Genomic DNA, 14,239 nt, shown 5'->3' on the forward strand with positions numbered 1-14,239 from the left:
AGAGTCACCTTGTAGGGGAAATGGACAGCATGGAAATTTAATAAATAAAATAAATAGTGTGCAGAATTGGTTGAGACTAATGGAAAAATCTTGCAGTGTTCTGGCCAAGGCTTCCCGGCAGCACAAAGCCGAGTCCTCCTCCCGATAAACCCCTTTTATTTAATTTACAGTGAATTCTTCTCCAGCGAAGTCTCAGCCCACAGATAGTTCACAATTACTGGCCTTTATCAGGCTTGGAGTGTCGCTGCTATCTTTCAGACACCGCAATACTTGGCAAGAATGCAGGAATGAACTAATTGTCTCCTGCAAACTCCCCTCCCCTTTCCCTCCTCTTTTATTCCCTATGGGAGAGGCTGTTCATTATCCACCTGTGGCCTCACTCCAAAGTCGACCCTTGTTCTTTAGCTGTTCCCTTTGTCTGGCAACTCTGTGCATGCGCACACTGGGAACAAGCTCCAGCTGTTCGTCTGCCTCACTGATGTCTGACTCTGAAAGCAGCTGATAACTGGCATATAGCTCTGGTCCCATCTCTGCCTCCAACGCAGAGCCCTCATCAGAGCCTTCCCCAGACTCCAGGACTGGCCCACGTTCCTTCCCAACCTCTTCACTGTCTGAGTCTGCCACCAGCTCTGCTGGCTGCTGGCTGGCCACAACATGCAGTTACATTCCCACTGTTTGTCCCTGATTAGGAAAACTGGCCTCTTAACTCATCCCTATTCCAAACTAAGCTTTACGGAATTCAGTGATATTTATTCCTAAATAAACATGTATGGGGTTGAAATCTCAGGCTGGCTTTCAAACTCACTCCCATGCTGGGTCCTTTAAAAGATGAGGTAGCAAGAAGGTGGCTATCTTTAGTGTGTATAACAAGTTGGATTTTTTTTAATTTTTATTTTGAAAACTGGAATAAAAAACCGCATGAGCTTGGATACGTTGGCAGGAAGCATTTTGCTCTGAAATTATAATCTGCACAAATTGGCTTCCCTGAAGTCAGGAGGAGAACCGAAGCACACAAAAACTCCAAGTGGAGCTGTAAAAAAGACGAATAAAGATGTGAAGGTGGACGAGCTCAGTGAACGAGTTTCCCTTCCCTATAACCAAGAACAACTATTATCTTGTTTTTCTTATCAATAGAAGGTCTCTTAGTCAATATTTATTTTCCCTCTTCCCCTTTTTCCTAGATAAGAAGTTCGGACTAAAAGCGCAACGCCTGGAGGCAACTGATGTAACTCTCAGCTTGGCACGAAAAAACCTTAGCCACCACGAGAATCTCACCCACTGTCTCTGGGCACTGCAGATTTATGCGTCCAATGGTATGGATGTGTTGGTTTTCACTCTGGTTGCCGCACTTCAAAGTTGAGCAGAAAGCATATTTTGGTCATCAGAATTCAGTAGTCAGTTTTCATGGGGTTCTGGAATTGTTGGGAATGCTGCAAACTTATCATGGGCACTCCAACCAAATAGGGGTCAAGATCAAGTTCCAAAGTGTCCAAACAGCAAAAGGTTGATGTTGTCCCCATCATTCATTCTAGATTATTATTATTTTTTAAATGCATTGGATAGGGAACTTGGTGGACTCCAGAAGTATCCCTGGACATTGCTTGCTTCATCTATTTCTCAGCTGCCCCCAAAGCCAATGCAACCCTAGGTAAAGGTTCCCCTCACACATATCTGCTAGTCATTCCTGACTCTAGGGGGCAGTGCTAATCTTTGTTTCAAAGCTGAAGAACCAGCGCTGTCCGAAGACGTCTCCGTGGTCATGTGGCTGGCATGACTAAACACCGAAGGTGCACGGAACGCTGTTCCCTTCCCACCAAAGGTGGCTCCTATTTTCCTACTTGCAATTTTTACGTGCTTTGGGACTGCTAGGTTGGCAGAAGCTGGGACAAGTAACGGGAGCTCACTCCATTATGCGGCGCTAGGGATTTGAACAGCCGAAGTGCCAACCTTCTGATCAACAAGCTCAGCGTCTTAGCCACTGAGGTCCCTTTTAATGCAACCCTTGGCTGCATTAATAAAGGGATAGTGTTTGTTTGTTGTTTGTTTTATTGGATTTATAAGCTGCCCTTCTCCCAAAGGACTCAGGGCAGCATACAGCATTAAAAAACACATATTACAAAACTTAAAAGAAAATTAGAAACAATCCAAGAAACAAACCGAATTAATATAACACTAACATTTTAAAAATTAGATAAAATTAACAGGCCAGGCCGGCTTTCAGATCATCTGAAGTCACAAACACACACACACACACATATATATATATTATATTATATATATATATATATATAGATAGATAGATAGATAGATAGATAGATAGATAGATAGATAGATAGATAGATAGATAGATAGATAGATAGATGATAGATAGATAGATTAGGGGACTGGAGGTTAAAGCAGGAACTGTGTCTGTCTAGTCTAATGAAGAGAAGACATGGGGTGATGAGGAGCTGCCACAAAGAAGAGAGACTCAACCTATTTTCCAACGCACCTGAAGGTAGGAGAAGAAGTAACAGATGGGAGCTTATTAAAGAGAGATCCAACCTAGAACGAAGGGAAAATTTCCTGACGGTGAGAACAATCAGTGGAATGGTTTTCCTTCAGAAGTTGTAGGTGATTCATCACTGGATGTTTTCAAGAAGAGATTGGACAAACACTAACCTGACATGGTACATCATTTCCTGCTTGAGCAGGTTGTTGGACTAGAAGACTTCCAAGGTCCCTTCCAAACTCTGTTGTTCTGGCACATGATGTTTCTCTCTGCAGCCAGCCCGGACTATTGCACTACACATGATCTGCTTCTCCTAGAAGATCTCGGGCTATTCCACAGTGTGCCTGGTCTTTTCCAGTTGCTCTCAGTTTTATTTATTTATTTCGGTTCACCTTCCCTGACCTCTTTGTCACTTCCCTTGTGGAGACTTCTAACTGTATCAGCAGCGGTGATGGCCCAATTTGACATGCTTAGCATTTCAGATCTTCCCCTTGAAGATTTAGTGCTACTGGCTGCTGTCCCTGTAAGTTCCCTGTGTGTGAGCATGCGAGACCCCAATGGTCTTCATTCACTCTGGGCCTTCCTGGGCAGGCAGCCAACCTTCCCTGTCATTCTCTTTGAGATAAGCAGTGTTTGAAAGGGTGTGTGTAACAGAGAAGACAGTTGAAAGTCATCTTCACTTAGCTGTGTTTATTCCCCATGAGACCGAATGGAGCAAGTTTTAAGTTTCTGGGTGTTATCATAAAAGAGGACCTGACCTGGGGCGCTCACATTGCAGCATTTGTCAAAAGGCCCCAGCAGAGATTATACTACCTGAAACTTCTCGGGAAACAACAACTGAATGAAAAACTGCTGGTGACCTTCTACTGCTGCACCATAGAGAGTATTTAAACTTACTGCACCTGTCTATGGTTTGCCAGCTGCACAGTGGCAGATAGGACAGTGCTCCAGAGGGTTAGTCATTGCCCAGAGGATCATTGGTTGCCCTCTCCCCTCTTTGGGAGAACTTTATAGCTCCCGCTGCCTTAAGAAAGTTCAAAACATTCTTAAAGATCCATCTTGGGCATTCTTTTTTTTTTGGAACTATTACCATCTGGCAGATGGTACAGGATAATAAAAGCAAAGACAAATAGGCTGAAAAACAGCTTCTATCCCAGGGTAGTAACTATGTTGAATTCTATGGTATAGTAGTGCAATATTAATGCAACATCAGGTTTTCAGTTTCAATTATATAGCATGTGAAGGATGTGTCTTTGTATTTTTATTTTTATAGTTATAATGTACACCGAAGATGGCATTTAATTTCATTGTACGATGTGCAATGGCAATGAACTAAACTAAACTAAACTTGCACATTCAGTCTTTCCTTGTGACTTGCTTTTTGTTTTGGGTCAGCTTTTGCATGCCAAAGGAAGAGAAACTAGTATTTGGAAACAGAGAGACTTCTGTGATGGGCTAGTTACTTAGGTACAGGCAGTGATGGTTACTACAGATTTAATGGTGAGTGAAAAAATAATGTGGGGAAGATTGACAAGGAAAATGTCGTGTGCGGCATGGATAGCGATCCTGCTATTCAGGAAACGTGCCAAGATCTTACTGTCCTTTCTACCAACACTGAAGAGACAGCTGTCGTTGATGCTGTTATTATCGGTGCTTTTGGTCATCCTCCCAGCTCCCTCTAAAAATAAGATGAAGCCTACACTTGCCTTCATTTACAGAAGGTGAATTGAGTGACAGTTACTGTTGGCAAGGATCCAGCCATTCTCCCCATCCAGAGGCTGTGATTCAAGCTACAAGAGCTATCCAGTTGCCTTTTGAAAAAAATAAAATCAGGAGCAACTTGGAAGAAGACGTTGAAGAGATGCTATTCATGCCACCACATGGGAAATTAACAAAGACTTTGCTCCCAGAGGTTCTACCGTACCATTTCAGGCCAGGAAGAGTTCTGAATTTCATCCCATTTTTAAACAGAAGGGCAATACAACTAAAAAGAATTGTTTTAGCATTGAGAAGCGACAATTGCATTATATTATCAGAAATATCCTTTCCAAATTAAAGTATAATTACACATTAGTCTACTTTGGTCGAGGCTCATCTGGGCAACACAATTTAAGAAGGATTTAGATAAATTGAAGAAAGTTCAAAGAAGGACAAAAAATGCGATCAGGAGATTAAACCCAAGTCTTATAATGAGATATTAAAGAGATTGGGTATTTTGATTTGACTGTTATCACATTGTTTTTGCCTTCTAACAAACCATGTATTTTCTCCATAATATTATATCAAATACCCATTCTTTCTGGTCTTCCAACAGTGCCACCGTAACTGAACATATCCTTCTTGCTGCTTAATCAGTATTGAGTTTAAGCATAAACTAAAAAAAAAAAGCTACAATTTAGGGCCTCACAATCCACAGGCTGCATGAAATTTCAGAGCACCAATGCTCTGATTTTGCAAACAAGTTCATTTTTAGTTATATTAATAAAAGCGATCCTGATTACTTGTATTTGTCAGCATTTTGTACATATTAATGTAGCTTAAAATTATTTTTAAAATTATTAAAGTATTATTGCCAGAGTATCTGCATTATAATCTATGAAGGCAAGCCAGCCAAGTAATAAATATTTAATCAATAAATGCATTCATTTAAAAAAGGTTTGTACTATTCACTTTAAATATTTTAGTATTAAATAATTAAAAGATGTATATGTTTTTAAGGGATATGGTGGGTTAGTGGCTAAGATGCTGAGCTTGTCGATCAGAAGCTTGGCAGTTCAGCAGTTCGAATCCCTAGCACCACGTAATGGAGTGAGCTCCTGTTACTTGTCCCAGCTTCTGCCAACTGAACAGTTTGAAAGCATGTAAAAAATGCAATTAGAAAAACAGAGACCACCTTTGGTGGGAAGGTAACAGCGTTCCATGCTCCTTTGGCATTTAGTCATGCTGACCACATGACCACGGAGATGTCTTCGGACATTGCTGGCTCTTTGGCTTTGAAACGGTGACGAGCACTGTCCCCTAGAGTTGGGAACAACTACCACATATGTGCAAGGGGAACCTTTACCTTATACGTTTTAGGTTTTTTTTTTTTTTGTGGCAATCCAAGGTCCTATTTTAGTGTGCACTTTCTGGTGTAACTTTTTACCAGTCCTTCTACTGACGTTGGTCTTCATCTTCTTATCTTTCCTTCCACCTTTCCTAGCATTAGAGACTTTACATATATTTAAGGTGTATTTAATTTTAAGAAAAGATGATTGAAAAGGCTCTGTCAACATTCTTTAACTACCTGAAAGGATGTGACATAGACAGAAGTGTTCCCCCTTGCTCCAAAGAGCATGACACACAGAATAATAGATTCAAGTTAGAAGGACATGCCTATTGAATGCTGGAGGGAAAAAAAATATCTTGACAGCCAGAGCAATTCAAGAGTGGAACCAATTATCCAAAGAAGTGGTAGGTTCCCGTTCATTGGATCTCTTCAAGTGGAAATTAGACAACTATCTGTCTAGAATGCTTTAATTTGCTTCCTTCGCTGAGCAAGTGCTCCAGCCTAAACGGTCTCTTTCAGCTCTATGACCCTCCACAATTCTGTCTATTGAGCTGAATGTATCATTAAAATCTCTGACAGCCCATGAGTTAGTTGATACTTTACCTGTCAATGTTGCCCACCCTGTTTCGCTACGGCTAGAACTAGTGTGATAGTTACCACCATTTGAGTCCCTGATCTTGGTCTTGGATAATGCTCCTTCTTATTGTTGATCAGGAGTATAATGTTCAAGATTGTTGCATTGAAATGGCTGAATTAAAGAGAATAAATAAATTGTAATGCAGGTAGTCCACAATATGCCCACAATTTACATTGCTAAGCAAGACATTTGTTAAGTGAGTTTTTCCTCATTTTATGACCTTTCTTGCCCAGTTGTTAAGTGAATCACCGCAAGTATTAAGCTAGCAACATGGTTGTTAATTGAATTTGTTTTGCCCTATTGTCTTTGCTTGCCAGAAGGTCTCAAAAGGGGATGACATCATCCTGGGACATGGCAACCATCATAAAAATGAGTCAGTTGCCAATTGTCTGAATTTTGATCATGTTGCTGCAATGCTCGTAAATGTGAAAAATGGCCATAAGTCACTTTTTTCAGTGATGTTGCAACTGAACAGTCACTAAATTATCTGTTGTAAATTGAGGATTATCTATAATATTAACTGTCGGTATCTCAGGAGAAGCTACCCTGTTTTCCCAAAAATAAGACCTCTCCAGATAATAAGTCCAATCGGGCTTTTGAGCACATGTGCTAAAATAATCCCTCCCCTGTAAATAATCCCTCCCCTGTAAATAATCCCTCCCCTGAAAATATTGCAACAAAGCAGCAGCCATGAAGTGACCATGCTCGCCGCCTCCAACACCTCAAAAATAATAAGATCTCCCCGAAAATAAGGCCAAAATAAGCCTTATTTCGGTGGTCAAAGGAAAATAAGACCCTGTCTTATTTTCGGGGAAACACGGTAATAGGAAACTACAAATAGGGACAATGGGTTTGCTAAATTTGTTTCTTTCTAAATATGCTTCTAAATGCAGGGAATGACATTATAGTAACTTCTATTTTTTATCTACTTTGATGCAAATAGATGTTTTCCAGCCTGTGTAATCAACACAGGATAGAATCATGCTGAATAAATTGTTTAGAGTCCTTCCACTTTATGGAATAACTCACCTTTATCTAGTTCTGAATAAACCTGTGATTCAAAGAGAATCGAACTCTGTCTCTTAGTTCATTTATGGTTTGTGGGATGGAGCAATGGATAAGATGAATAGGCATGTTAAGCTAACAAAGATGCTTTTTACATTTGTGATAAAGTCACGGGACTTGTTGGAGAAGATTTTGAAGAGAATTAAAAAAACAACAACCTTGAAGGCAATTGCAGGCAATCTCTTTCTATCATGCCTCCAAAAATCATTTCCCAAATTCCATGTTTTGAGTCTATATTTCCCCCCCCTCTCTGTCATTCATTGCAGTTGCAGTAGGAACTATGTTGGGCATTAATGGAGCAATGGAACTGCTCTTCCAAGTTATCACACCATATACCAAGAAGCACACCATCACAACAAGGTAAGTTGAGAAACTCATAAAAAACACCACCTTTAGACATATCAGATTGAGAAGAAAGCATTATGCTTGCCTATGATTGGAGTAAGATGGATAAATATGATATTTTCATTTCTAATCTCAATATAAAATTAAGCCAAAGCATGAAACTCTAAATAGATGCAAGAGAAAAGGAAAACTTGACGCTCTCTATTCTTTCTCTTGAATCCTGAACATCATAATTTAAATACCATCTTATACAGTTGATAGGAAGAGGGTTACATGTTGGTCTGTACTTATAAGTGTCCCAAATCTACTTGGTGGCTTTGAGTTACAAGTTGCTGGATAGATAGCCCCTTTGGATGTTTGTGCAGGATAATTCTCATGTCATCTCATATATCGGTACCTGTAAGTGCTAGGAACTGAATCTGTGATTTTCTGCATGCAAAGCATAAACTCTACCCCTTGGCTGCAAACTTTCCTTTGAATGATATGATACAAAATACTGGACTTTTGGGGGTAACTTAACTGTTGAAATGAATGGATGTTGCCTCGTGAATTTATCCTAATTTTGCTTCTCCTTTTTGCTGGATGGAAAAATAGATACGAATTGCTTTTAGCCTATAAATTCAATTCTGTTTCTGCATTCATTTGCAGTTCTTTAAAAAGTCTCTTTATATAAATATATGTTTAAATGCTATATGTAAATACTCTTAAGTATTTATTTAAACGTCTCTTCTGAATCTCATTTTGGCATAATTGCCAAGAACCGCTGCAGAACCCTTGTAAAATCGGAATAGCTAAATTAGAAACTGAATTATAAAAAGCAACAAGGTTGTTTTTTTTTTAAAGACAGGGAGGGTGACAAACAAATTGGGGCTGCTGAGTTGCTGGAATGGTTACCCAAGACAGTGTTGGAGCAGAAGAAATGATCTCCCCAGCTTTAAGATAGAAAAGGGGTACATACCTAATGCTTATAATCAACAGAATAAGTGAATGTCCATAGTATTACTAAGGGACACGGTGGCTCAGTGCCTAAGACACTGAGCTTATTGATCAGCAAGGTCAGCAGTTCGGTGGTTTGAATCCCTAGCGCTGCGTAATGGCATGAGTCCCATTACTTCTCCCAGCTTCTGCCAACCTATCAGTTTGAAAGCATGTAAAAATGCAAGTAGAAAAAATAGGAACCAACTTTGGTGGGAAGGTAACAGCGTTCTATGTGCCTTCGGCATTTAGTCATGCCGGCCACATGACCACAGAGATGGTCATTCGAACAGCGCTGGCTCTTCGGCTTTGAAATGGAGATGAGCACCACCCCCTAGAGTTGGGAACGATTAGCACATATGTGCAAGGGGAACCTTTACCTTTATAGTATTACTTAATCTTAACCACAAATCAAATGAAACCTTTATTTTATAAAGCATACAATTCATATCTGAATTACAGGAGATGTAGTTGAAACCATTGTGTGTTTTTTTCTGTTGAGTAAGTTTTTGAGCAACAAATGGGTGGTTCCAGAGTTGAAGAGACCCTTGATGAAGAGAGAGAGGTGAGATGGTGAGAGGAGGTAAAAAGTTAAGCTGTAAAAATCTTTCTGATTGCCCCTTTTCCCCCCAAACAGAAAAAGGTTAAGAGAATGTAACATGGGCAAAATCCAGTTCAACTAGCTATCTCTAGTATGGAGGAAGATGTTGAGATCTCAGATCCCAACTGCTACCCAGGAAGTCTATCTTGCATTTGCAACTACTTGGAAAGCCTCAAGGACAGTGATTCTCAACCTTGGCAACATTGAGATATGTGGACTTCAAACTCCCAGAATTTCCCCAGCCGTGCTGTTGGAATCCACATATCTTAAAGGTTGGGGATCACTGCTCAAAAGCCAGATAGAAACTGTGTTCCTTTTCCTATGAATTCAGTGCTTCCTTCCCTCCCCCTTCACCACCAAGACTTAAATCTGGCCTGGCTCTCTTCAATGAAGTTAAAATTAGCTACGCAGCTGTCTGCTCCAGTCCTGTCCCTAGCCAGTTCGCAGAGTGAGATTTACAAGGCATTGCACACATTTTAAACAAGAGGCACAGAGACTTCAGGTTGCTTCGACTGTTCTTGCTTCCTCTCCTTTCACAGTTCTGAAAAAAAAGACAGACCCAGAGAAGATCCAGAGAAAGCACAAAAAGGCAACCCAGGTGATCAGGGACATAAACTATTCCAGTGGCTGCATTTTTGGTAGATTGGGAAAAGACAAAGAAGAGGGAATCTTAGATTGACCCGTCTTATGGCTCTCTAATGTCCCGAAATGCTGCATTTGCAATGATGGTGATGGTAATATTTTTTTTTGGCGAACATCCTGATTTTTGATGGTCATTAAGTGTTCCACTTGGTTTTCTTTAACCTCCCCTGTTGCCTCTTCAGCCCTGTTTCGTATCACACAGAACAGTGGTTTGTTTGGCACACCATAGGGTTCTCTTGCACACAATGTTTCAAGATATAAATTATGCCCGAGATGGTGAACCTATGGCACGCATGCCAGAAGTGGCACACAGAGCCCTCTCTGCTGACACTTGTGTCGTCACTCCAGGTCAGATCTCCGTGGGGTTTCTTTCGTCAGCTTCGGTTTCATATCAGCACATGCATACACTTGAGCATGTCCATGGATGCACATGTGTGCACCTTTCAGTTTGGGCATGCATGCATGCAGTTTGGGAACTCGGTGTCTAAAAGATTCGCCATCACTGAATTATGCTTTACAAACCACTAGGCTTTGGAGTCATATGCTGCAGAATTTGATTGTTAGATTTATATGCTACCTTTTCTCAGGACATCAAAATGGCATCCATGCCTATCCCCTCTGCTGTATTTCCACAACAGTCATCGCTGTGGGTAGACCGAGCCTTTAGTTCTCCTGTGAATTTCTTTGGATAAGGATAGAGTGCCTGTGGAGATTCTCGATAATCCAGGTCATGGTTGTCCCCAAGGTGCTTTTTCAAAAGGCAACTGGACTTTCTCCTAGAAGACGTTTCTCTTCTCATCCAAGAAACTTCACCCATTCTGATTGAATGGGGGAGGATTCCATTCTCCACCATTCAATCAGAACTGAAGAAGCTTCTTGGATGAGAAGCAAAATGTCTTCAAGGAAAACCAAAGAAAGTCCAGTTGCCTTTTGAAAAAGCACCTTTGGGTAAGGATAAACCTGAAGCTGAGCTTTTCCTATCCTACTTTGATATTAACCTTTATTCTGATACTAAGCCAACGGTCAAGCAAGACATAACAAAACCCAGGAAGTCTTCATTGTTACTGAAAATCCCAAACTACCCAAGATGCATGTAAGTAAATAGATACAGTACATGATAAATAGATAGATGGATGGATGGATGGATGGATGGATGGATAGATAGATAGATAGATAGATAGATAGATAGATAGATGATAGATAGATAGATAGATGATAGATGGGTGGGTGCATGGGTAGGTAGGTAGGTAGGTAGATAGGTAGGTAAGTAGGTAGATAGATAGTTAGTTAGTTGCAGTATATACTGGTAGATACAATAGAGGGAGGGAGGGAGGGAGGGAGGGAGAGAGAAGAGAAGAGAAAGAGAGAGATTATACATAGACAATCCTAGTCTTCTATTTCTAAAACTCTTTTCCATGGTTACTTTTGACAAAGGCATTAGGGATTAATTTATGAGATTAGTTCCATCTGAAGCTCACAGAAGCAAAAACAGAATGACAAGATATGGTAGGATAGGAGACAGGTGACTCATAACCACCACTAAGCTTCATCAAGCCCCTTTTTGTAGCTGTGAAGCCATGTTGGATCCCAAGTAGCAAAACCTTGTCATAACCTTTTCCCGTGATTATGGTGATTGAAATGGCTAAAAAAGATGCTATTACTCCCACCAAAAATTAGCAGAGCCTTGCTGGAGAGACAGCTGCAGGAAGCAGTGCATCTGTTGGGCCCACTTAACATTTTTAGCAAATGAACAATTTGCTGGCCCCATTAGCAGATGGTAACAGGAAGCAACAAAGAATTTAAACAAAACTGTAAACAAGACAGTACAGAATTAGACGCCTAATGTTGCTTTTGCACCCACGAAAATGTGGAATATTGCTAATGGCAGGAAGAGTGATAGCTCTAATGATCCTTGGCAGGTTGGGGGTTCTGACAACTTCGAGTAGCCAGTTTACTCGGAGAGAAAGGGGTGAAGCTCTTTTCCAAGGCCATACAAGGAATAATGGATGGAAACTGATCAAGGAGAGATTCAACCTGCAAATTAGAAGAAATTTTCTGACAGTGAGAGTAATCAACCAATGAAACAAGTTGCCTTCATAAATAGAGGAAGCTTCATCAGTGGAAGCTTTCAAGAAGAGACCGGACTGTCATCTGTCAGAAATGGTGTAGGGTTTCCTGTTTGGGCAGGGGGTTGGACTAGATGGCCTATGAGGTCCCTTCCAACTCTGTTAATCTGTAATCTGGTAAAACATGACCTGCCTGGTTATAGAATCATAGAACATAGCAGTCGATAGGTGTGTTGAAAATAATTCATTCTAATCGTTTGTCAGGGCAGGAATCCACTGCTATAGCCTCCCCATGCTGATCATTAGGAAAATATCCTGACATCTCGCTAAAATCTTCTCTCCCATGATTTAAACTCATTGCTTTCTGTTCTATCTTCTTGCAACAAGTCTGCTTTGTTTTCTATCTGACAACCCTTGGTATATTTGGAGACAGTCCTCATATCTTTTCCAGGTTAAACATACCCAATGCCTCCAATCATTTCTCAAGTTTTTCTCCTTCCAGGCCCCTTGTCACCTTGACTGATCTCCTCTGGGTACACTCCAGTTTGTTAATGTCCTTCCTAAAATGCGGTGCCTGGAATTTTGATCAGATTGGATTTTTGTATTCAGTTCTTATCTACCTTACTTTTTGAAGCGTTGGCATTATAGTATGTGTGACCATTGATTCTTCTGTTCTTACTTTTCTTTTTTTCTTTACATCCCCCCCCCCTACCCCATTAGATGAGAATGTGTGACGTTTTCACGAGGGACAAATATATTTTAGAACAAATGAAAGCTGTGTTGCAATCAGCCCGACAATTGTAATCAAAAGGAAGGCTGTAACTCTGTAAAGACAAAAGCTAGAAGATACATGTAATGAACGGTTTCAGAAAGCAAAAGCATCAAAGAAAATAGGTTTTTAAACGCTCTTTCCCTGTGTATGAACATTCTCAAGGAGCAGCTAGACAAAAATTGCTTATAAAATAAAATCCAGCCATTAAGTTTATGCTTCAAAATTTCTTCCAAGAGACAGCACTCACTGTAACAAAAGATTTTAACACTGTATAGCACGGGGCCACAAACTATGGCCCGCGGGCCACATGTGGCCTGCTGAAGACATTAATTCGGCCCAATCAGGACCATGAGGCTGCCCCCCCCATCGCTCCCCTCACCCTTCGGCTGAGCACAGGACTTACCTTTGCGCGCCCCGTGGGCTGGAACTGAAAGATAAGGCCAACAATTTTGTCCTGCAGAGACGTTCTGGAGTGTGTGTGTGAAAAATGGAGTGAAAATGGCCCGTTTTTGGCCAAATCATGAGCTGTTTTGCCTGTTTTTGTCCTGCAGAATGCTTCTGGAGGTGGGATGGGGGTGAAAAATGGGGTGTACAGACAACCCAGGAGGCCAAAAAACTGGAGAAAATGCCCTGTTTTTCACCTCTCCCACCTCCAGAAGTTAGAGAGAGAGAGAGAAAGACAGAGGGGGGAAAGAGAAACAGAGAGAGGGAGAGAGAAAAAGAAAAAAAGAGAGAGAGACTGAAAGAGATTTCTCAAGTTCCTTGGGGCTGAGAAGAATTGTTGCAAATCTGAGTTTCCTGAAGTGGACTACTAGACTCCTAAACAACTGAAAAAATGATCTAATAAAAGGAAAAGTGAACAAAAGAACAACATGCAAACAAAAGTAGATAAAACAATCCCAAGAGCAAAACAAATTAACGTTTAATTTATGTGCATTGTTCAATGGGCTATTAAATTGGCCACGCCGACCCAGTCACATGACCCAGCCATGCCCACCCAGTCACATGACCACCTAGCCACACCCACCTAGCCAGTCTGACCCCCCCCAACAGTCTGAGGGACCATGAATTGGCCCCCTGTTTAAAAAGTTTGAGGACCCCTGCTGTATAATAATGCAATCCTATCTGCTTTCAGTTCATGTATTGCCTTTGTTGGAATTCAAGATATTCCCATTACTTATCTCTGGCCATAAGATCGTTTTTCACATTATAATTTACATTAACGAACACATCTTTTTGCCATCCATCTTCCTCTTTTTCCACCATTTGAGGAGTCTAGAATAGGTTTGCCAGAAACCTGCTTTCTCTTAATTTTATAGCATGTGCTGGCTTAATTTTTTTAAAAAAAGCAAAACCACCTCCCAACCCCTGGGACTCCTATTTTCCATTAAGGGCACTGAGCCAACATTTGCTAGCTGCAGTCACTTCTGCTGTTGCATTTCATATTTATCATGGTGATAAATGTAATTCACAGGTAGATTTATTGAATGAATATGCAGATTCATCAACATAAGATAAAAATCTTGGAGGCAGTTCTTTGTTTCTGTCTTAGAACTTATTCTTTCATCTTCATGAGCTGCTTCCAGAATGTTTAAG

The 14,239-nt window shown here is 40.7% G+C and overlaps 1 protein-coding gene across 3 annotated transcripts in view; it reads left to right on the forward strand.

The window, feature by feature from the left end:
* AGBL1 (AGBL carboxypeptidase 1) overlaps positions 1–14,239 on the forward strand; it is a 384,955-nt gene that overhangs the window by 27,742 nt on the left and 342,974 nt on the right. For 2 of the 3 annotated variants that reach the window (XM_081964808.1, XM_081964809.1), the window contains exons 4-5: positions 1,182–1,313; positions 7,509–7,602. In XM_081964808.1, coding sequence (XP_081820934.1) covers positions 1,182–1,313; positions 7,509–7,602 — 226 coding nt within the window. Of the gene's footprint in view, positions 1–1,181; positions 1,314–7,508; positions 7,603–14,239 lie in introns of those variants that run through there. The other variant, XM_081964810.1, reaches the window with a different exon arrangement.

Source organism: Natrix helvetica, assembly GCF_964273705.1.
Source record: "Natrix helvetica genome assembly, chromosome: 12".
NCBI classification, from domain to species: Eukaryota; Metazoa; Chordata; class Lepidosauria; order Squamata; family Natricidae; genus Natrix; species Natrix helvetica.